This window comes from Syngnathus floridae, chromosome 20, assembly GCF_059516105.1.
Source record: "Syngnathus floridae isolate MCC-2025c chromosome 20, RoL_Sflo_1.0, whole genome shotgun sequence".
NCBI classification, from domain to species: Eukaryota; Metazoa; Chordata; class Actinopteri; order Syngnathiformes; family Syngnathidae; genus Syngnathus; species Syngnathus floridae.
In genome coordinates, this window is record NC_142432.1 from 3,095,383 (window position 1) to 3,120,119 (window position 24,737).

General features: G+C 43.5%; 2 protein-coding genes across 2 annotated transcripts in view; one reads left to right on the plus strand and one right to left on the minus strand.

The window, feature by feature from the left end:
- On the plus strand, window positions 1-22,283 carry map3k22 (mitogen-activated protein kinase kinase kinase 22). Its single transcript, XM_088363574.1, has 18 exons — window positions 1-390; window positions 6,371-6,457; window positions 6,729-6,773; window positions 10,251-10,360; window positions 10,961-10,998; window positions 13,649-13,748; window positions 14,040-14,156; window positions 14,395-14,509; window positions 14,650-14,783; window positions 15,098-15,171; window positions 16,086-16,147; window positions 16,828-16,899; window positions 17,219-17,383; window positions 17,532-17,680; window positions 17,855-17,986; window positions 18,527-18,656; window positions 19,237-19,414; window positions 19,779-22,283. Exons 2-18 carry the CDS (start codon window positions 6,439-6,441, stop codon window positions 20,014-20,016), a joined length of 1,878 nt encoding a protein of 625 aa, XP_088219700.1. The 5' UTR covers window positions 1-390; window positions 6,371-6,438; the 3' UTR covers window positions 20,017-22,283.
- The window catches only part of LOC148380776 (uncharacterized), a 14,764-nt gene continuing 12,055 nt past the window's right edge, over window positions 22,029-24,737 (minus strand). The window contains exon 9 of the mRNA XM_088363576.1: window positions 22,029-22,203. The gene's annotated coding sequence lies outside the window, so the exon portion shown is untranslated. The remainder of the gene's footprint in view (window positions 22,204-24,737) is intronic.

Consider the following 24,737-nt stretch of genomic DNA (forward strand, 5'->3'; position numbering starts at 1 on the left):
TCGTGACGCAGTTTCTGACGCGCGTCCTCTCCACCGTCGCCGCTGCTTTTGCTTGTGTAGTCTGTACGGAGGTTGCGCGACGGTGGGAGAAAGTTTTCCCCGGAGAAACATCAACATTAGCGGTGCTGGAAACCACGAAGCCTCGGTTGTGGATGTTCTAAGTGGATGAAAGCCTTCGTTTGTTACACCAGCCTCTCGGTTTCGCGGATATCAGAGCGCTGTCTTTTTCTTTCTCCGTATCAAGATTTGCTCAGCATCAGTTGGGATTTTTTTTTATGTCGCTCTTTTTGATTTAATCTTTATTTTCTTTTATCTGGGATATCACACTCCCCCCTTACTCCACTCGTCCTGCAAGGCACATTCAAAGCATGGAAACGCTGAGGTAACAAGGTAAGAAACGCGCACTTCATTATACTGTTATTTCCTGTTTACACCACTTAACTGTTACAGTAAACTTGCTCCCGGGACAACTCAACGGCGTTTAAGATATCTTTGCAGACTGTCAACTTTCTCTTGATTAGATTTCGCACTTGATAAAGTGACCATCATGCATCTGCTGTGTTGTTTACATGACTGCCATCTGTCTAGTTTAGCTTTTGCGCTTGCGTCTTTGTTAAAAAGTGGCGTCGAAACACACGCATGAATTTGGAGGCATTTCATTTGTTATAATTGAAGTTATTTATGTTATGAAGTTAGCTTGTTAACTGATTTGGTCCCGTGTTGTAGTACCGCACTTTGCCCACAGAGGGTGCAGATAAGTATGCTCTGCAAAAAAATAACGAGTGAAGAAGAACAACAGCTGGTAAGGTTATGAATTTTGTGGCCAGGTTTGCACAACTTTGTCAAATTATAAAGAAGGCATGAATAAACATATTTATCCTGAAGAGATGCAAATAGGTCACATGAATCGTTTTTAGATAAAACTAGTGTGAAAAGCAAGAGCCACTGAGATGCCAATTTATGTAACTTTTTTCTGACAGTTCAAAAGTATCTTATTCATCTAATTTCCTAAATTCTTGCTCCTCTGTTTTTTGTTTGCATCTCCCACCAGAAATTCTATTAAGTAGACTGACAGAGAAACACGGAAGGCCCAATGTGCGTCTTTCCTTTATTTTTCACATTGCATATTTTGTAAAACTTGTAAAAATTGATACGTGCTCAGTGATTGGCTGGCAAACCGCTCAGGGTGTACCCCGCCTACTGTCCGGTCAGCTGGGATAGGCTGCACCACGCCTGTGACCTTTTTTGAGGATAAGTGTTTCCGACAATGGATGGATGGTTATGCATAACGTTGAATTTGAAGAAACATCAAAATAATTAGATTTTTTTATTTGGCCAATTGCATTTGAGAAATAGCTGCCTAATTATTACAAACAAGCAGTTGTGTTTAACCATCGCGGAGTTAGAAGACTTTTGCTGAAGATACATCAGATGTTTTGAGGAATGAGAAACAAGTGCCAGTAAAGGAAACTCTATTGAAAATTACATTTTCAAAATTAAAATGATTTCCTGCTGGCCTAAATCTGCAGAAACCAGGCCACTTGTCAGACGCTAAATGCTGCTGCCAAAGGTTACGGTGACTCACAGGGGCCTGAATGTTGCGTCAAAAGGTCTCGTTTTGAACGTCGCGTGGTTACGCTACAAAACGGAACAAAGTTTGTTTTGTGGGTGGGATGCTTTCACGCGACCTCGCTTCGCAGAGCGGCTCTTTCGACTCTTGCGCGTTTGCACAATGTGGGACGAGAGTATGATTGTGACGCACCAAATTGAATCAAGACAGGAAACACAAATGCGCAGACTGTTTTTTGACTTTAGCCCCACGGCGTCTGAATGCGTTCGGGGGCCAGCCGAGGTCGCCCGTCCTTATCTGTGAGAGTTCAGGGGTCGACCCCCCCCCTCTCTTCCCCATTGCCTCTGCCCAAGCTCCCGAAGAGGAAGTTGTCCCGATTGAGCTTTGTCTGCAACAACTTGTTTGAGCGTAAAGACAATGCTGTCTGCCGTGAGGACGGCCAGATAGTCAACACATGCTTGCACGCCAACTCTGGCTCGGGCATCTTTGATTTTTTTCTAAAAATTCCACAAGCATTTGTTTTTTATAACTCAATGTCTGTCAACTCAGTTGCAACTGTTCCAGTGATCTTCATGTCATTGTAGATAATAAGATGCTACTTTAGTTCTTTTTTTGTATCTTCTGAAGGAGCATAACTGCGTCCATTATAAAATTCAATCTTGGGACGCCAGCAGCTTTTGGGCCAAAGCATGCCGAAGCATAACAAACAAGTGAGATGGGCTTTTTTTTTTACAAATCTTTGTACAAGGACTGTTTTTCCCCTCTTCTGTTGAAATGGAAAACTCTTGAGTACCAAGAGCCCTAAGCCTTGAATTGCTTGATGGCAAAACATAAACACTCTCTCTCTCCTGTTGCTGGACCACAGCTGTTTGACATTCTGTCTCGCCACGAATGAATGAATGCGCTTGTAATAGCGTGTCAGCACATAATGGAGACGGCGGCTTAACTCCAGATTCCTCTCGGGCTGAGAATTCACTTCTCCTCGATCCGAGCGGCTGCGATGGATGCTCTGGAACTCTGCGAGAGAATCGGCTATTTTTAGGTCGCCTTGTGTGGCCGACGATAATGGCGGACAGAGCCACTTATCTAGCTAGCTAATTGAGCCGTCACTTAGTCAGAGGTGGATCCTTTTTTTAGATTGTAGAATCATTTCTGTAGAGTTTTTGTGTTAAGCACCAAGCCAAAATTGCGTCACTTGCATTTGTCATCTTATTGTCTCCTGTACTTTGTCATGTTTTGGTCTTTTCACCTTTCCCAAGGAGCTTGTGTTTTCGTTGTTCGTTGGCCGATTTTCCACAAAACTGTGTACTTTTGAGAAGAGGCCAAATATTTTGGTTGAAAGCAGCCATTTTGGTTGAAATTTGCCAGCCTCAACTTGACTTTTTTTTTTTTGAAGTACAGTTGTAAGTTTCCAGAAGACATGGAGCTCGTGTCTGACAAAGCCTCCTGCAGGGTGACATTCTTCCGTCCGCACACCTCGAGGCCTCGTGCGCCTCCCTTCCCAGAACCTGCCAGCTGGTGACTCATGCAGGGCGACGACAGAGCTGCACAGTCTTGGCTGTCGCTCAGTGAACGGACGGACGGACGGACGGATGGACAGGACACCCCCGCCAATGACCTTTTGTTTTTCTTAAAGGAGCCAGTCACCCAAATGTCTCGCTAAATAATCACGCCTCCGCTTCCTGCCCCATGTTGCAACTCCTTACCCACTGGGGGTTGTGGCCACTGTCCCCTCGATGACTTCATCTACTGTTAGTGGTTTTTATTTTGGTAACCACAATTAACACCCCACCATGACTTTTACGGTTGTCCACAGTGTGAGTCCAAGAAGACCTCGTGTTGGTTTCAGTTCTTTTTTTTTTTTTTTAGCCGCAAAGACCATATCCTGTACTCTCTGGATTAGAGATGTGTGTTTTCTGGATTATTCCAGTGACAACATAGTCTACGGCAGCGCCAATTTGTCTGGTCATCTTCAGTATAAGTGTGTCACTTCTATTTGTCTGCAGATCTTTTCCAAATTTGGTGCTCCTCGGTCTTTATTCCATGATTGCAAGCAGCATACCATGCACTTGAAGAGATGGATGTTTCCAGCTCCCCAGATTTTTCTGTAGATGTCGCAGCAAGGAACATGTTGAGTCTTTGTTGGCGTGCAATCAATCCGATCGTTGATAAATAAGACGGCTGCAACCAGCGGTTGTGCATTTGCTCTACAGCTGCTCCTTTAACCGCGAGTCACAGACACTCTGTTTGAACATCCATAACTCATGATGAGTGCATCATCGCCTGTAGGATCCCCTTCAGGCGTCTTAATGATAGCATCTCCCTGTTGATTTGTTTGTTGATGCGACGGTTGTCAAGTGCACAGTCAGAGGCCATTTTTCACCTGACTTTGTGCTGGCTTGTATCTTTAGAAATGGATGTTCCCATTTTTAATTTGTGGTCCAGCATCAGATCGACCAGACTTTTGCAGCCAAATTTTGCTGCATCGTGGTGGGCCAAAACAAACAGATTTGATGGAAAATCCTTGTAGTGTTGTGGGATGTTTTTTGGCAGAAGTCTGCACTCTTTTCCGTCAGCGGGGTTACGCAAAACCTCGCTGCTCTTTGTAGATCTCCCAGCAGAGGATTATTGTGAAAGCTGTCGAAGAGGCTTGCAGTCGTTCGAAAAGGCACAGACAAGAGTTTTGACGGAGAACCCTTCGGTGCAGAGAAGCACTGTTGGGTTGTAAAAACAAAAGTAGGGAGAGACGATTGTTTTGTCTTTGAGAAATTTGCAGATTGTGTAATGATGAGCATCGTTTTGCAACAGAGGAGTCACAGAAAAACGTTTGCAATGCATAGTTTGAGGGATCCCCCACATCTTCGTCCAAAGTCTCCCTGATTTCTTTGGGACTCCTCGAGGATGATGTCACATATGATATCACTCCGTTCACACCGCAGAGCAGCTGCGGAGAAAACCTTTCACCTTTCAAATCTCCAGAGTGAGAGCGAGTGAGCGAGAGAGAGAGACCAAGAGAGGGAGGAGGGAGTTCCCCTGTTTTGATAGTGACGCAACGGAGCCGAAAGACGTTAGCGTGGATGGGTTGTGACTTCCCTTTAATCAAGAGTCTTAAAAATACGACTGCAGCGGGAGGTTTTGGGGCTTTGTCCGACATCAAAGTCTCTTCTTCATGTGTTGAACTTGAAATTGCGTCGCAGGTCGGACCCATGAATAATTCCGAGCACAGAGGCCGGTTCCCCCCCCCCGGGGAAACTCGCCGCCTCGAGTGCGACCGGCCTTCACTTGCCAGGAAGTCTGATCAGCATTGGGATGATGATCAGTGGCCACCAATCGCCTGGCATCATGCTGGGCCGCGGGTTTGAGGGGGTGAAGAAACAGATGGGCCATCTGCTGCTTTGCTGGCACCGGACAGGGGCGACTCGAGCATTAACGGACCGGGCCGTGCAGTGTTCCACCTGGCCTATTCTTTCATGTTTGGTCAAAAGCGCCGGTGGTTATGCTTATCAAGGTCTGACTCGAGAAAATATAGACAGTGTGGTGTTACCGACAGTTTTTCCCCATTTTGCATATTCAGACATAAGTGTAAAAATGAGAAAAAACTCATGTTTACAATCACACTCATGCTCTCGCATTGCAATATTACATGAGCCGCTAAGCTAATAGCTAATTACAGGCTAATCGACCGTTCGGCCTTTATGGAGGTCTGCACTCCAGTTGCAAATGTTTTGCACTCCCATATGGCCTTTCAGTCTGTTCGCATTTGGTTGTGTTTTCGGTCGTTGTTTCCACACACAAAACTTTAGAACACACGCATGCTCGGGACATAAAAACACTTTGGTGGAAAAAGAGACAGACAATCTGGCAGAGGGTGGCTATTAGTCTCACTGCATGCTCTCTGTGGATAATTACACCATCCAAAATATCTGTCTGACTGTCTGTAGACATACACCAGTCTATATTTTACTCCTGAAAACTACTTGGAATGGATATTTCTTAATTTTGGTTCTTGAAATTTTTGCATCATCATACATCAGCAAGATCAAGACATTTTTTTATGGGTTGGAGAGAGTTTTACAGCAGCATTTTTCTCAATCCTGTTCTAAATAATAACTGTTTCCTTTTTTTGTGCTTTAAAGCTGCAACCGTATCCACATCTGTATCCTGCCATAACCAAGAGCAATGGATTGAGTGTTATCTGCAACTGCGAGCCTTCTTATTTATAAAAAAAAAACAGGAAACAATGCAAAGTGCATGCATTTCTTTTGTTCTAGATAATTCAACCATTTTTAAATGCAAAAAAAAATATCTAAACATGTTCAAAAGTATATCTATTTAATTTTGTTGCACATACAAATAAGAAAACCCTTGCTATAGAAAATGACTCCATGGTTATTAGCACACTTTTTCCTTGTCATCACCGTTACCTGTCTTCTGTGGTGTGTTTATTGGCCCTCTTGGAATTCCGGAGCGCTCCGTTCATGTCACTGTGACAACCTGAAGCGGGGGCGTTGTAGGGGAGGGTAGGAGAGGACTTGGAAGCAACATCAAACACGCCGCAATTCCTCCACCGCCGCCGCCGCCTCTCGGAAACAACCAAGACTTGAGGGAATTCACAGGAATCCGCAAGCAGCTTGACTGTCAAAAAGGATACGCCGCTCTCCTGAGAGCGTCCCTGGTTAAATAACGATTAAATGCCAATCTAGGGAAAAGTGTGGAAAGTACCACCTGCGTCCTGTTTTTTGCATTCATCGAAAGCACACTTCTCGTTTACATGGCTGAAAAAGTGTTTGTATCTTGCAGGGTGAATTGTCCGCCACCGGCCGAGAGAAGTTGAGCTCCGTGCTCGAGTTCATCGGGGCCACTTCCTGATGATGACAGTAAACATGGGTGAGTGGCGGCGCACGAGCGAGAGCGCACCTTCCTCACACTTCCTCTGGCGGGAGAAAAGAAAATAACACATAAAAAAAACTACGCACCAGATGGGCCGTTTTGTTTTACGACATTGTTGTGAAATGTTCCCTCCGTTTAATGCGCTTTATAAGTCCGTACATTGTGCAGGTATACGGCCACAATTGAGACAATAAAGATATTCAGATCAATATTTTTTTGTCCAAGCAGACTAAACCAAGCATGTTTTGGACCTGCCTTGTTTTTACAGATGACGGTCTCCAAAATGGACTCCGACAGCCCAGGAATTTACAAGGTAACTTTACTTCACCGCCCTTTTACTCGTCAATTAAAGTGAATGAGAATGTTCTAGCCCCCCCCGCCCCCCAAAAAAAATATATCTAAAAAATTATTACATAAGAAAGGAGCACTCCATAATATTCTACTGTGTAGAGCTCCTATCCCAAAACTCTCCCAAAGGATCAAGAGTATGCAATAAAAAAAAAATCACGAAACACATACTAATAGACCCCAACAGCAAATTCACCAATCAGCCTAAAATTTAGGGCATATGTTTATTATGATAACATGCATGAAGACGTCTCAAGGATGAGGCCTGATTCCAATCTGGAGATAGCCAACTTTGTTTTGATTTTTTAATAACGCAATATGGAGGACGATTAGCGTTCCAGTTGACACCCAATGTGAGGCTGCTCTGCTCTCTTGCGTGTCCGTGTTAATGTTTCATGTGTACATCACTTTTATTCCCAAAATGCATTTGCAGAAATAAACCTCAGTAAAAGAAATGAATATTAACTTTGCTCACATAATCTGTTAGTGAAATGTTAACTTCTCAAACAGGCCACAGTTAGTTTTTAGCAAGTCGCATATATTTGTAAGGCCAAATTTTTTTGACGCGTGGAACCAAAGTGAGTACAAGTTTGGCTGCGGCTGCTAATCCTGCCGGATGCCTTTGCCATGATGTGTCACTCGGCACCAGGAAATCCCCTCAATGTCTTTATTCAGTCTCTCTCGGTCTCTCGCTCGCTCTCTCACTCACATGCAGACGTACACGCACTCTCATTCTTGTTTTGCTTGCAAGTCACAGCTCTGTTCAAATTTTAATCTGCTGTTTTAGCATGCAACTTTGGCAATGAAATGAAAGCAAACAAAGCATATAGCTTATATAGCTCCTCGGTGGCTAGCGTGACATTATTGTCTGTATCGTTAGTGCCGCTTCAAATGCATGTTGTTGGAAAGAGTTTGAACACTTTAAAACACAAATTAATTTCAAATATATATGTCAGTATAGTCAATTGACAGCTAGTGCTGAAGCTAAAGTTGCAGTCTCTAACTTTACTGTGTTATAAAATAGCACAGATTGAGTCACAAAAGAGCCATGGTCCAAATCACCAGAGGTCTAGTGAGGACACATTTTCCTCTCAAACTATGGTCAAACTCTTTTTACGAGCGTGAATACGTTTAAAAAAAAAAAGAAGTCCCGTGTACTTTAATAGGCCTCTTTTTTTTGCAGTTCTTCCAAGCTTGAAGCATGGGAAAAAGAAGTTGCACAGCAATGATGCAATGCCTAAGCAATCGGCCTACATTGTCTAACGTTTCTAGCTGAGAGCCCCGCCACCCCTTCCTCAAATGCTAGTAGAAATGTTAGCTAAACACCAGAGAAAAAGCGTGATAGTTCATGCCAATTAAAGTACATTGACGCTGACGTCCCTTGGAAGCAGTAGAGCTCCGCCCCCCCTAGCGGCACCTCATTTATATGCAAAATGGCAACATGCAAAATAAACAGAGTTCATGCCTCGATATATACAGAAATTTAGTAGGAAGATGTAAAAAGAAGCATTAATCCAATACTCTTGCGGGATTTGGTTTTAGAAGTCTACAGAGATGAACATCCTTCTGATTGTTTTCTGGATTGGATTGACGAGATAACGCCGCTTCCCTATTTTCTCAGACCTCCCCAAAGGCGATGGTGATTATTTTCGGAAGTGTTGCGAGCGAAGGACGAGCCGTTCGGCGGCCCCCACACACCGTTACCCCACGGATGACGATGCTGTCATCCCGTTCCATCACTCGTGCGTTTCTTTTTAAAACGAGTTGCTGGAGACACAGACGCACACAGACTGGCCTCTGTTATTTGTTTTGTATCCTTGACTGCGAGCACACTGTGTGGTGTGCGGTTCTCAGGCTGAAACAACACAGAGAGGAACAGCAGCCGATGAGAAACAGAATGAAACATTTACAGTCTAGTATCAAATGAAACACTCATGTCATGTAGAACATTACAAATGCAAAATATAGTATTGGGTATTTCGCAGCTTAACAGAGAGCAAACGCAAGTTGCCAGCGCGAGAAGCTAACGGTCAGTTAATCATGCAGATGGCTTACATTGTAACTAGTCAAAATGTAACTGACCTTCTGCGGTATGCCAGTTATGTGCTCTCCTCTTTTCTTATCACTTAAAGAAGGAAAGGACACAGATCGCATCTTGTCAGCACAAGCAGAAACTTCCTACTACGTTATCGTTTTATGGTTTCTGTCTAAACAATGAAAACGTGCGATAAGGGATCAAAGTAGACGTGCACTCATACTGCTGAATGAAAAGTTTATACCGCGATTGACGGTAATTGCTAATGGCAGACATGAGGTGCATCGTCTGATGATATCCACGAAAATACTAAATTTATTAGACAATAAAAAAAGATTTGTGAAGAATAAAAAAAATATATATCATTTTTTTTCCTCAGTTAAAATAACCATATGAGCAGACACATACACCAAGAGTGTCCTTTTTCCAGTTTTTGCTAGCGTTTTACATAAGATAAAGCATTTGGGCCTTGTTAAACTGCACAGAGCGCTTTAAATCTGTCAGAATGACCTAATTAGACGCTACACTTAACAGCACCGCGGTGCACTTAATTGTTTCGCTTGTCTGCATTTGAGCATGGACATCCTTCTTTTGTGTGTCACGACATCAACCAATGCCTTGTAAATGTCTGGCCTTTTAATTAGAAAGAATGCAGTCTTTCCTGCTGGTGCTGTACACTGTGTGCATTTGCCATCTGCAAATCAACAAAGCTCCTTTTAAGATTATTAACAGGCCTCCCGGCATCATTTCTTCGATGAAACTCACTTGCCTGTGACCGTGGGAGAGTGCTGCTCAACATGTCTGCAGAAGTGACAAAGTTTCGATGAATGAATTCTCAGGCTTTAATGACCACTTGATTTTTTGTTTTGTGTGAAAAAAACTAATATGAGATGAAAAATTTCCAACTCATCTTACATGACCCTTAGAAATTAATGACAGCTTTGATTTCTAAAATAATGCCATAGAATTGTCAATATCACCTCAACATACATCCGTGACAAAATGTGTAATGTAAATTGGTTAATTTGTGAAAACGTTGTTCACTGCACAACAAAACCATATTATAATTAGACATGATGGGAGATAATTATTCGTTTACATGCTTTTCGAAAGTGCTTAAGTGGCTGCTGGTGTGCGTATCGGTATGCTACATCCTGCGTAGGAGGTGTGTGGGAGGGCGGACTTTGAACGAGGCCCGAAATCATCCACGAACAATAAAAACTTGAACAGAAGTTACGCAATGCAGGAAAAATGTGAAGGAGGGAATGTTACCTGGACACCTTCACTGTGTTCCACACTTCTAAATCTATCCTACAAGCAAATCGTATCAATTTATATGAACAATTTGATCCCGCCCCCACACGTTTTTATTTGCTATAGGTTATAACTCTATTGTCGCTTTCCTAGATGACGAAGAGGCACTCAACTCCATCATGAAGGACCTTGCTGCCCTGGGTTCCTGCTACACTCAGCACAACAGCCACAAGCCCAAGAGCAGAACTTTGCTGTACAAGCAGGTAACCAAGTGCAACCAACCAATCAGAACACTTATAGTGCTTCCTTCGTTTACCTTCTGACCAAATATGGCAAGTCACATGGCGCAATTATGATCACGGTTCTACTGAAATGCTCTCAGTAATCTATTTTAGACCCAATGACCCTTTCCAATGAAAGTGTGTAGCCAGAGATAAAGTGTAATGATAAACAGAAATCAAGAAGAGTTTTGCAGGGGGGCCGGGCTACGCCTGCCTCTCAGCCAATCGGCCACCCTCGCTCTCCATGTGCCATGACCTCACGGAGACTTGCAGGCTCCTCTAGATTCTTGCTCCCTTGGGTGAGGCTTCTAAAAATAGAAGTGGTGCGATGGTGTCATGCAGTCACGTTATCTGGAATAGACCAGAGGGTGATCAAAGTCTGTTAATCTGCGGAAAATTCTTCTTTTTATTGGCCCCAATCAAAATAAAAATAAATAACTCAATCTAAGATGTCACAACTATTTGAGAATTCAACTTTACCTTTAATGTTTTTTGTAGAAACTGTGAATCACTGAAATATTGGTTTTGTTTTTGAGTGTGTCCAAACCCCCCCAAAAAATATTGTTGTTTTCCCCTCAACAGGATTTAAGAGTCAAGCTGGAGCATGAGAGAGAAAAACGGTACGTATCCCAGCCTTAACTTTTCAGTCCGGAGATCTTTTTTTTTTTTTTATGCTCGGGATTTGGTGTCAGGAGAAGGGGGGGAGAGAAATCACAGTTACATGCTCGAGTAGCGTAAAGCGAAGGAAATATTTTTTGCTTGACATTTAGCAGAGGCCTTATATTTCAGGCTTGGGAAGCTGGAGTCTCACGAGATTACGCCAACATCATTCTTTACCATAGTTTGAATGCCAAGCTTTGAGTTGTACTATGCTGCTTCAACACTTAATTGGATATTGGTCTTCTGAGGTCTTTTCTCTCTCTCCATCTCTATATATTCCTCCGTGGATAGCATGGGTCCACCATATTGGACTTATTACAATTTTGATTTATGGAAATTTGCATTTATAATGTCCATTTTGGTTATTATTTATTAACTTGACCTTCTAAATGCAGTGGGAAAACATGATTAGTATTAAATTATAATAATTAAGACATTTCACATATGCAGGTAATAATTTTTTTTGCCAAGTAAAAACTCTTTAACACGATAATAATAATAACACTTAGTACTTATTGCTTCCGTTACAAAATCGAAGCTAGAATTTTCTCTCCAGGAGTCTTCAACCACAGAGTAGTTTTACTTCATTTTAGTTTTACTACATAGTGATTTCTTTTTAAAATTACACGGCATGACAGTTCTGAATGTTGAAGTCTTACTGAAAATACATCCTGTACACTTACTAAAGAGTTTTTACAACAGCCTGGAACAAATGAATCCGCTTCCCGTGATTTGGCCGCCGTCCGTCGGTCTGCCTGACTCAGTAGAACCACGTCGCCCGTCCACAATGGAATCTAATTGGACCGTCTCTCTTTTCATTGGCAAGCGATTTCGGCCAGGAAATGGGAACGGAGTCTTTTTATTTTTTATTTTTTCCTCTGGCTTTGCCTCGAGGCTTGAAGGAGCACACTTGAACTCTCTCTGAATATTTATCCAATATATCTGTGATATTGTGTGCATAGTACTAGCGTAACTGTCCCTCGGCTCATTCACTTTATTTGCACGTCGGTATTATCAGACACAATGTACTCTGCGCTTCCAACTATCTGTTCCAAATTACAAGTGTCATTCTTACAAATGAAAAGAAAATGACCTTGTTCCACTCGCCAAATCCGACCTTAGCTCGCTTCCTTCTCCGTTATTCGACTATAAATCTGTGCATTTTTTGGGGTTGATTTTCCTGCAGAGCTTGTGTTAGTGTGTGCGCCCACATACTTGCTTTTGACAGGAAGGAAAGGCATATCTGTTTGGAGCAGCATCCTCTAAGCAGCGCTTTATCACACACATCATCTGAGAGTATAAACAGAGACGACGAGTGTTTAGTTGCGATCTGCAGGCCTGCCCTGTCTTCCCAGAATCCCCCGCCGTCCAATGAGGAAATCAGCGAGCGCTCATTAAGATAGGCCCAGTTTTGTCTTCTGATGGGGAAATGACGTGGGTACAACCAGACAATTATTTTTTTTTCTCTCTTAGATATCAGTTAACCTTTGCAAACGCCGCATGTATTTTCTGCGGTGCACTTTTACTACCGGAATGACCCAATATGTCACACAGGTTGGCTCTATTAATAAATCTGGTTCTAAAAGACAGAAAAGCAAATACGCACCCACACATGCTCCTTTTTGTTTTTTTCGGCCTGTCAGCGTTATTTTCTGTAAATATCTCAGCATCTCTTTCTCTATCTTTCACTCTGTAAGAGACGAGGGAAAGACAGACATCCTGCTGCGTTTTGCTGCCGCTCCACTTTTTCTTACGTTTTTTTTTTTCTTTTCAAACCACCCCGCTTCCTCTCAGGAAGTTTCTCATCTGCCTTTGTGTGTGTGTGTGTGAGCTGCGGTTGGGATGACGAGGGGGGGAGGCCCGGTGGTGTTGAAACGGCAGCCTTGATTATGCGCCCTTGCACCGATTTATTTATTTTGGTCTTAGTTTTTGCAAACGTTTACGAGGCGCCGATAAGAAAGCACATTTGCTCGCACACGTAGGCGCAGAGGATACGTGCACTTAAGACGGCGCCTCGACAGAACGTGATGGCTGCTGGCGGTGTAGCATCACTTAGCAGAATATTCCCAGAAGAGTTGGCGCACCGCCTCTTCTCCTCACACACTAAAAGGATGTCAAAACAAAGTGTTTTGAATACTTAAGAGAAGCCGTACTCACTTTTTCATCCCCCTCTCTTCTGCCTTAAAAAAAAAAGTCAAAACTTATCCCTCTGGATACTTAAATTGCTAACCGGCACCGTCGCATGGTTGCGCATCAATCATATATCAATTAGTGGCGAGGACAGTCGTCTCTCTCCACAACCGCTTCCTGCTTTCCCAACGTGCAGCAGAACGTTTTAAATAGCTGAAAAAAATCGCTGACGCAAGGGCAGGCTTTCCGCCGCATCATTTGATTATGTGCAAAAACTTTCAAATGTTACGTAAAGTTAGATTTGAAACGTCAGCACACTGTCATGTCGAATGTCGAGTTCCACAAAAATCAAAAATGCTACTTTAAAAAAAAAATCACTTCAAAACAACCAATTACACCCAATTAACCGATCATATCACAATTTTTATTCCCATTTATTCCACTTAGATTGTTATTTATTGTGTCTCTTATCCCTATCAGGATCATTCCATTCCAGAGGCCACTGAAGATCAAGGAGCTCCTCCAAAAAGTGACCGAGGCCTTTGGTCAGCAGATGGACATGTTCTTCATGGAGAAAGAGGTACTTTGACATACATTCGGATATTTGCATAGAAAGGCTGACTTTTGTATCTCTCAGGATAAGTTAGGGTGGATTGCACAATGGGTGAAAGAAATGGACTGTACCACTATTTCTAATCCTCTATATTACAAAATTGAAAACCTTGGATTTGCTCACCTCCTGTTGCCAAAAGTTGGTCATAAAGCAATCATTACTTTTACCTCTCTCGTGCTGATGCTTTCACATGCCCTTATATATGGAACAATGGAGGGCATATAGAAAAGGTTACACTGTTTTCTTGTCCTTTTCAAGCTGCTGCTGCCACTCAAGAGCCAGGAGGACCTGGACCAGGCCGTGTTTTCTCTCGGCTCCAGCACGGTGACCAACGGTCTGCTCAGGATATTGCTGAAGACCCCCAAGAACAACCATGTGAGACCAGCCTCCGCCCCAAAATAACATGATTTACTTCATATATTGCAACACAAGAAGGAAGTCGCCCTCCTTTTAAAGCTGATACGCGTTTAGAGTCAACAACATGAGTGCCACTGTTAGATGACGTGGGTCACTCAATGAAAGAGCCTCACCTTCCTGCGCCCATGGCATGACGTGCGGGTGACATTTCCTCACTTCCTGTCTCTTGTGCACCCCCCCTCTCATTGCCCTGCAGTACCTTCAGGTGAACAGCAGGGACAAGCAAAGCGAGATGAGGTCGTCGCGGTCACTCGGAGATCTGAAAGGCTCGCTGCTGAAGGGCTCGGAAAGGGTGCGCAAACACTCCACAGGTGATTACTGGTCACGCGCCGTGTTTGCGCTGTGTCGATAACCTCGGTTGTAAAACTGAACTCCCCTTTCCATGGCTATTCGCAACTCTCCACCCACAATAGTGCCTCAAAAACACCATCCTTTTGATTCCTCCACCCAGGTTCCCTCCACACAGGTCGGACATCCCCTCCCCCAGGGAGCGTCCCTGAGGAACAGCAGCAAATTGCTCGCCAGGGCTCCTACACAAGTATCCACAGTGAGGGAGAGTTCATCCCCGAAATGCACGACCCCAATGTAAGCGCACTCCCACAAGGCCAAAAATAAGAAAGCCTCACATTAAAGTAAAATGCAAAAAGTAGGCAACAAAAGGAATTCATATCTAAAAAAAAAGAAAAAGTTTTTTAAATGCTTTTACAGCTGTCATAAACTTTTTTTAGCCACGCATCCCTAAAATAAGGCGAAACAAACCTTTTGGGCTACTTACACACCTCTAGAGCAGGCTTTCTTAAACATTTTAAATCATAGAAATCATGGCAACACCTCTCCCCACATTTTTCCCATCTTGAGCTTGACAATCTTGACACTCAATTCTTTCTGTCACACTTCAGATGCTGGATCCCTTCGGGAGCGCCGGCAACTCGCTGTCGAGCAGCTGTCAATCCATCGACCAAGCCCTTGACAGGTGAGGGGTCGCCTTTGTGATGCTCTCGGCTCAAAAGATGCCTCAAAAGGTCAGCGCAAAGCCAATGCTGTTGCCGTGGCGACACGACTCCTTTTATCCGGGCGCCTGGATTCCACCGCCATTATCATTAGAGGAAAGACAGGACACGAGAGTCGGGCACTAACGAAGGGAGTGAAAAGGGAAAAGAGAAAAGGGAGGCTTGGAGAGAGAGAGAGAGCAAGCGGCGGGCGGAAACGGCTCCTACCTGCACGAGGCTTATCTGCGCTCCAGGCCGCGCGAACAATGGCAGGAAACCGGCGCATTGGAACTTTTCCCTGCAAGCGGGCATGCGTGCCCCCTTATCCAGAGTTTCGCGGCCCCCGCGACGCCCCGCGGTCAGCAGAGACGTCACGCTTCTTTGACGGGTCAGCCGGGGGGGGAGGGCCAAAAGCGGGATCAGACAGATTTAGTGGTGAAATATCACACAAGGTTGGCGCGCCACCAAATCACCACACAAGTAAAAAAAAAAAACTTCTGAACAAGAATGAACATCTTTTTAAGATCTGCTGCACCTCTTGGTGCCTCAAAAGTCAAACTAAGCTTTCAAGTGTGAAGTGCTTGGATTCGACCTTGGAACAATTGCTGTAACCTGAGGCGATTCCTATTTCTTGTATATTTTAATCAGTTATATTCACATGCGACATGAGCTTACACCTCCCTCTTATCACATCTAATTCAGGACGTTGTTGCTTGACATCAGTTAAGACTCAAGGCTTTGTAGCTCCAGTGCAAAAAGTTTTTTTTTTTTTTTTTTTGAAGAACTCAGGAGCAGCTGGAGCCAGACTTCATTTGAAGATAAGGGCAGTTGAGGGGGAGATAGATGCGAGCAGAATAGCAAATGATTTTTCTTTCTCCATCTGCTCTTGTCATTGTAGCCCGCCTTTCTCGCAGAACAACCGTGACAATAATTACCTGAACCTCAGCTACGAATACAAAGGTGAGTTTGCGCTAAAACGGCAGTCATCAGAATTTTGAATGTGTCATTTGGTAGTCTTGCTGAACATACTTTGGACAATGGATAGATAATTGTAAAAAAAAAAAAAAAAGATCCACCTCTTTTTCTCCTAAAAACCAAGGAGTTAGTGTGGCTTTGTAAGTTTCTTCTCGAAGGCTGATTATGGCACGTGTTTGTGCACGCACACGCACGCTTGCCTAATGTAAATCTGTGCCTGCTGAACACTGCAATGTTTGTTTATCATTCCCCGTGAGTCAATTTTTCCTCTCCATTGCTCCGCCAAACACAAAAAATAACTCCCCGTCGCCACGGGAGACGGCTGCAAACATGGAGGAGAGGGGGGGATGGAGGGGACAGGCCCGCGTCATTTGACAGCTGCTTTCAATTGCCCATGGCTCTAGCTGGTCTTCTGTTTCGTGTGTTTACGTCAGTATTCGTCCTCCACCTGCTTAGGGTTAGGGTTCCTCTGGGCTGGATGCTGAAGCAAAAAACAGCAGTGTATGACTTCACTTTCTTTTGTGAGAACAACACCGTTCCTGTTCCTGTTCCTGACTAGCTCGCTGCTGGCGTGCCGTATCAGAAACTTGGCGACTCGATAGTGACGAGCTACTGATTGACAATCTACCTTAAGAAAACTAAACAGCCTGCGTTTCAACTTTTAGGTCGCCACGGGAAAGGCGGGACTTTTCCTCGCCAGTTCCAGTTACCCAATCGGAGCAAAGACTACGGCGATCGTAAGTGGAACGGCAAACCTTTAACTTGAGTCACTCTCTCGGAATATTGTCTTAATGGCAGTATCCCACCGTGTAGAAAAAAGCGGGTTTTAAAAAGCAGCGTGAAAAGGGCCTCTCAGCCAAGCAATGATTTACATTTCCCTCTGTTGAATCGGAGCGTGTTTAAACAGCACCCTGGCTTCCCCTCAGACAGGAAGCCGGGCGACCAGGGAACCGGAGCGTCTCTGCTTGGCTGAAAGGCACCTGTAAAGCAAACACGTGCAAAGCTGTATCCCCTTATGTACGAAAAATCATATGTCCAATATGTCTCTTCTCGCAGGTCGCAGGACACTTCCTCGCAGCTTCATGCCTCAGGAAAACCTGTTCCAGCTGGTTCCCTCCAGCCGCACGCGCAGCTACAACGGCGACGGCGGCCTCCAGTACGGAGAGTTGAGGAGTCTCGGTCGCAACGCAGACAAGAGCTGCCAGCGCGGCACGGCTAAGTGTTAGTTGAATTCAATAAACATTGTTTTCCCAATAATACACACTCTATTCTACACTTTGCACCAATGTATAGTTACTAGAGTGACCAGTTGGCTAGTTACTTGAGTGGCTACTTCATAATCATGACTAATGTGTTCTTGTCATCGCAGCCCCACGAGCGCCAGTCAATTGGCGGCAAGGAAAGCTGCTGGGCCGCGGCGCATTTGGGGAAGTCTACCTGTGCTATGACGCTGACACGGGCCGTGAGCTGGCTGCCAAGCAGGTGCCCTTTGACCCTGACTGTCAGGAAACTAGTAAGGTGAGTGGGGGTTGTAGTACATTTGTGTCAAGGAGCTATCTACTGTTATAATGAGGGATTATCCTTCAACTAAACAAAGTGTGCAAAACTCCATGCTAACTGCTGCTACAGTAATTATTCAAACAATTGCAGTTGAAGCATCTGGAACTCTATATCCCATTTTTCTGTGTGTAGGAGGTGAACGCTCTGGAGTGTGAGATCCAGCTGCTGAAGAACCTGCGTCACGACAGAATCGTGCAATACTACGGCTGCCTGCGGGACATGGAGCAGAGGAAGCTCACCATTTTCGTGGAGTTCATGCCCGGGGTGCGTAAATAAAAGACAAAAGAAAGAGGCTGCGTAATTGCGCCAGTGAAAATGCCATTTTACGTCCGTCGCGTCTGCTGAGACGCTCACGGAAATGTCAACATCCTCAAACGGCCTTTGTGTTGGCCCAAACGCTGGCTTTATGGGATTATTTTTCCCAAAGACAAGAGGAATACTATCCCTCTGTCTGTTTTTAATATTTACCGCGGCACCATTTTTATCGCCTGTCTGGACATTTACGCTACATTGTGCTGCCAGACGAGGCGATAACACCCCCCTACCACTCCTTTCGGTGTGATATTTTAACAGCTACGTTTCCAAAATGGCAGCACTAGCACATCGGCCTTTTCCGGTTCTGGGTTTGAATCTTGGCTGAGGCCTTCCTGTTGTTCCATATGCATGAAGAGTCGATCTCAAAAGCCGGCCAAGACAAGTGCTGTCGACAAGAAATGGATGGAAGATGTTAAAAGTGCATCAAATGATGCGCATTGTCTTGTTTTTGAAATTAGCTCATGCATTTCTCCTCCTCCTGTGGGTCAGGGTTCGATAAAGGACCAGCTGAAGGCCTACGGGGCTTTGACGGAGAAAGTGACCAGGAGATACAGCCGGCAAATCCTGCAAGGCGTTTCCTACCTGCACAGCAACATGATCGTTCACAGAGACATCAAAGGTAAAAAAAAAAAAAGAAAAGAATGTATTTTGCCACATTTTCCACTTGGAAAATTGGCTTCCGGAGCTCGTCAGCGTCTAAAAAAAAAGTCCCACGCCGGATGTGAAATGATTTGGTTTAGCGGTTCAGAAGCGCTTTGACTTGAAATGTAGTGTCTGGCCTGGAAAAAGGAGATAGCGGGTGGCCTGTTTGAGCGCTATATGTGGCTGGGAATTTTCCACTTCGAAATGTAACACTGGAGTTGATCTAAGCAACATACATATATACTTGAGCTTTTTTGACAGCAAAACTTTTTTCAAAGGACTGATTGATTGCCTTCAATTTAATTTTCATTACATGGTCTTGTTAAGTTACGGCAGTACAACTTTTTGCTGATTTTTTTCTGTCACTCCATTCTTGTTACTTTGACACTTAGGTTTAATACTGCATAACTTTTTTTCTTTACTGATCTTACTTTGTTCACATCGTATTATGACTTTATTCTTGTAACTTTTGTAACTCAATTCTTCTTTGTCAAATGATCCAAAAAGTAAAGGAAAGTGGATGTAAGTGTGACATGATTGTGTTTCCTTTAAATAAGGTGCCAACATCCTGAGGGATTCCTCCGGTAACGTGAAGCTGGGAGACTTCGGGGCCAGCAAACGCATCCAGACCATCTGCATGTCCGGCACGGGCATCAAATCTGTCACCGGCACACCCTACTGGATGAGCCCGGAAGTCATCAACGGCGAGGGATATGGACGCAAGGCCGACGTCTGGTATGAGGCCCTTAGCATGTCTGTGGTATCTGCCTTCGAATCTGGCACAAATATAGTTTCGCCCACTTCCCAAGAAACACTGTCAGTTAAATTTTTTTTTTTTTTTTTTTAAATGACAATGAATAACGGTCTAGAGCACCCTCTGCTGTGTGTTGGGGTATTTTGACATTTTTTCATAAAAATTATGACTTTTCTCTTGCACTAATACTACTCATTTCCCAGAGTGAATCATAAAACTAATTTTACAAAAATAAAATTGTAATATTGGGAGAGTAAAATAATATTATTTTCATGACAAATGATAAAATAAAAAAAATCAACAATTTTTATTTGTAGCCTAATTCTTGTAACTTGTCCACTTTAGGAGCGTGGCGTGCACCGTAGTTGAGATGCTGACCCAGAAACCCCCTTGGGCTGAGTATGAGGCCATGGCGGCCATCTTCAAGATCGCCACGCAACCCACCAAACCCGCGCTGCCAGAGTGCGTGTCCGACGCCTGCCGGGACTTCCTGCGCCAGGTCTTTGTCGAGGAGAAGTGGCGGCCCACCGCCGACATCCTGCTCGGACACCCGTTCGTCCAGGGGGCCTTCGGCCCTAAATGACTTGGCGCCCTGACCACCAACACCCTGCGAGAGTGAGCACTTAGCGGCAGAGAGCTTTTTGGGGTCACTGTGCTATCTTATCTTAGCGGCAGAGCAGCTGTGATTGGCTGTGGTATGTGTACTGTAAACGCCACATGTTAGCCTCCATTAGCCTCTGTTAGCAGGCGATATTTTTATACGACAACGTCCTGTTTTTCGTCATAGAAGCCTTACGATAAAACTGGAGCCTCGCCTATATCACGAAATGGCTGCGTCGGAGCTGCAACACGGCATATAAAGAAAAGTGGGATAACCCGGAGTGGTTTCACACAGCCTGTTGTTCACATGGGTGGCATTGGCAGAGTAAATTCCTGACAGCACTATTGCCAATATCCCGATATTGTGAGTTTCCAAGATACGGCAATTGTGCCATCATCACTATATTTGAAAAAATTCATAGCCTATAAAAAAAATGTCAGCGTGACATCAGACAGCGACAATATTGATTCTTGTTTCGTATGGATAATGTACGGCAAGACTTGAAGGCAAAGTACATCAGTATTGATAAGTCGTGCAGAAATTTCCAATTGCGTAATACTATCTTAGAATATTGCGTGAATATTTTTATACATTTTGGATCAATATTTATGTCATTGCAACATAGTCGTATCAAGATACTGCCTCACTAAATAGCAGCTGATGTTTATCAATCTATTGGCTGGCTTCACAATGTGTTAAAAAAGTGAATGGATGAAGTTGTTTATGTCAGACGACTAATATTTGTTCAGATCTAACGATAAGATATGTCACGCTATAGTTATTTTGTCCCACACTTGATGGACTGCGACGATATCTTTGAAAAGCACTGCTGTTGTCCAAATGAAGCTCCGTAACTCACTTCAACATGGTTCCTTGGCTCAAAGATGGTAGCCAACACAACTCAAATGAAGCTCCTCAACTCAATAGCCAAATGCCAAATTGCGCAACACTTGTCAGTATTGGTATCATTTCGATTTTCTCTGTCCGTGATATGGTATCATGAGAACTTACAGTGGCTGCATCAGAGCCGTAACAGCAGATGGTATTTATTCGCCAGTGCCTTTTTATACACAACTGAGATATAAGTGAGAGGAAGCCTGGTGGTGATTACAGGCCAGGAGAACCTTTACACTCTTTCTGCCTTTTCTGGCATTCCTGTACCACATGGCCACTGTCCTGCTTTTGTTACGGCTCTGATATTTATCTTTGACGCAAATCTCACAAACATCTCTGCCGTAAGAGAACGTTTTTTCCCGCTGGTGCCTTTAACACAGAACCCAGTGCATATCTACGGCATCAACACAACAGAACCTTTCCCAGCAAGTACCAGCCAAACGGTGTCCCGCCTCTATTGCGGCTCTGATTTGCACTCGGAAGGCGGAAAATGTCTTTATTTTATTGTTTGCTTTTAAACATACTGGAGGGGTCAGCCTGCTCTCACCGTTAGGATTGTACATTGCACTTTTTGATCTCTTTTTACCTGACACGCCAGATATTTTTCTACTTTTTTAATACGCACGAGCATTTCCCACTTAAAGCAATACCGCTGACTCCTCCAGTTCGGCGTACCCTCACATCCATTCCAGTCTGTTGACATGTGGCCAAAGAGAATGTTGAACACATTCAAGTGTTGCTGTTGTTTATTTACAGCCCCTTTTACAGTATTCTTTTTTGTCCACCCCCCCCCCATAACCTCGTTCTACATTGATGGCAGCTTCATAATCTGACGCAGTCTGATTTCAATCACGCCATTGCCTTTACTTTGCTTTCCACACTGTATATGAAGAAGCAAATTACCAAAAAGGGGTCTTTGTGGCACTTTTGAAAAGGAACGATCAAATGTTTTTATTTCACCCTCGTCTGTGCCTTATATATATATATATATATATATATATATATATATATATATATATATATATATATATATATATATATATATATATATATATATATATATATATAAAATATACACTGTATATATAAAATTTGTAAATACATATTGTTCCAATGTTATGCACTTTTGTATGACATTTTAAATACCCAACAAGAATATAAGCTGTGTTCCACAGTACGTAGATTGTAATGGGATTTAGATCAGGGTTTGGATGATTGTCTCTTTCCGGGGCTTTCGATCATGACACACTTTTCTTTTTGTCTGAATGACAAAGCCTACAAAAAAAAAAAAAAAACATGTATCACATCATTCAACTTTTGTACATTTAACTTAATAAATCAAATGTTCAAGTCAACTGTCTTTGTGTCTTAGTTTTAAGCTTTCTGTGTTAGGTACACTGCCACACCCGCCCCCACCTCCTGATTGGCTGTTGGATTTGTGACGTCACTTAAACACTTCATTAGGTACATGGCCATTTTCAGGTGTATCTACGTCACTTGGACACTAGATGGTGCCACACCCGCCCGAACCCCACCTCCTGATTGGCTGTTGGATCTGTGACGTCACTTGGACGCTCTATTAGGAGACCTCAGCAAATCATGAAGCAGTATTTAACAAGCAAAAGGAAAACAATAATAATAAACTTGGACACTATAAATGATAAACTTTATTGGGGAAATATGGTCAAAGGTCACAGGTGTCAAGCTCTAGTCCTTGGGGCCACATTACAACACGTTTTCCAATATGATTTTTCCCTTATAAAGTGGCCTGTTATTAGGTACACATGAAAATGGCGGTGTACCTAATGGAGTGTCCATGTGATTCCCTCGTTAAGTTCAGGTGCGTGAAAACTTTTAGCTCCTTTTGACCGTGAAAGAAGCTAAAACTTTTCACGCAGGTGCGCTTAACGAGGGTCACTTGGAAAACATGTTGGAACGTGGCCCCGAGGACTAGAGCTTGACACCTCTGACCTTGGACCATGATATTCCCTAATAAAATGACTTGTTACTAGGTACACTTGAAAATGGTGGTGTACCTAATGGAGTGTCCATGTGATTCCCTCGTTAAGTGCAGGTGCGTGAAAACTTTTAGCTCCTTTTGACCGTGAAAGAAGCTAAAAGTTTTCACGCACCTGCACTTAACGAGGGTAACTCGGAAAACATATTGGAACGCGGCCCTGAGGACTAGAGCTTGACACCTCTGACCTTTGACCATGATATTTCCTAATAAAGTGTCCTGTTATTAGCTACACTTGAAAATGGTGGTGTACCTAATGGAGTGTCCGTGTGATTCCCTCGTTAAGTGCAGGTGCGTGAAAACTTTTAGCTCCTTTTGACCGTGAAAGAAGCTAAAACTTTTCACGCAGGTGCGCTTAACGAGGGTCACTTGGAAAACATGTTGGAATGCGGCCCCGAGGACTAGAGCTTGACACCTCTGACCTTTGACCATAATATTTCCTAATAAAGTGTCCTGTTATTAGCTACACTTGAAAATGGTGGTGTACCTAATGGAGTGTCCATGTGATTCCCTCGTTAAGTGCAGCTGCGTGAAAACTTTTAGCTCCTTTTGAACGTGAAAGAAGCTAAAACTTTTCCCGCACCTGCGCTTAACGAGGGTCACTTAGAAAACATGTTGGAACTGAATCTTTAAAATCAGTTCACTCAAAAGAACTTCAATAACACACACAACTAAGCAATACACCAAACAAAAAACAATCAAGTAAACACGGTAATGTCGACAACGGCAACGCACACATTTTTCTCTATAGTACAATATCCCGTGGGAACAACATATACATCAAACAGTACAACTACAATCCCCCCAAAAAATGTTTATATATAATAATAATAATTGGCTCGGGTAATTCACACATATCTTTCTATAATACAACACCTACACTAGTGTTGGCTCGTGAGTGAACGATGGGTTCAAAAGAACGAAACTTTTCAGTGAACGAATCACTTCCTAAAGTGATTCGTTCTTTTTTCAGTTCATAAGACTTTAACCAGTAGGTGGCGGTAATGCCCATTGAAGCTGGTGCCACCTCGCCGTAAAACAAGACGAAGAAGAAATTGACGTCACTTCCCATTCACGAACGAGTCGTGAATTGCATTTCCCCTTCACCAACGAACGAATCTGTGAGTGAGTGATTTACATTTCCAGTTTATCGCGAGAACGGATCAGTGAGGGAATGAATCTTGACTTTCCCGTTCGCGAACGAGGCAATGGGTCAACTGCCTTCCTTCCCGTGCATCAACGGATCAGTCAGTGATCGTGTTGCGTCTCCCTCCTGGCGTGGACAATGTAAGCCAGAATGTAGATTTACCAAGGAAAGAAAGAAAAGCTCACTCAAACGCCACTTTTTTTATGCACGTTTTCTCCAAGCTAACGGCTAACTTTATTGCATGAAGGGATGCGCCGTTGTGCAAAAACGGGGAGATTATGCTTCTCTTTGGGTAATCTTGATTTTATAAGTTTAACTTATAAAATTAAAGTCCCAATGATCGTGAGCAGCAGCGGAGCCCCATTCAACCCCTTACACTGAGTGCCAAGCAGGGAAGAAATGGGTACCATTGTTATAATGGTCACTGGTATGACCCGGCCGTGGTTTGAAACCACGACCTCCCACTCTCAGGGCGGACACTCTCCTCTCCGGCCACTGAGCTGGTAAACGCTGCTGAATAGCAGATAATAGAAATAACACTTATAGTTGTTTTTAAATAACGTATGCATATATACGCCTATTGTTATCCAATATATCTACTGCAATTTCACATTAGATTGCTGGTTTGAGATTTACTTGTATTAT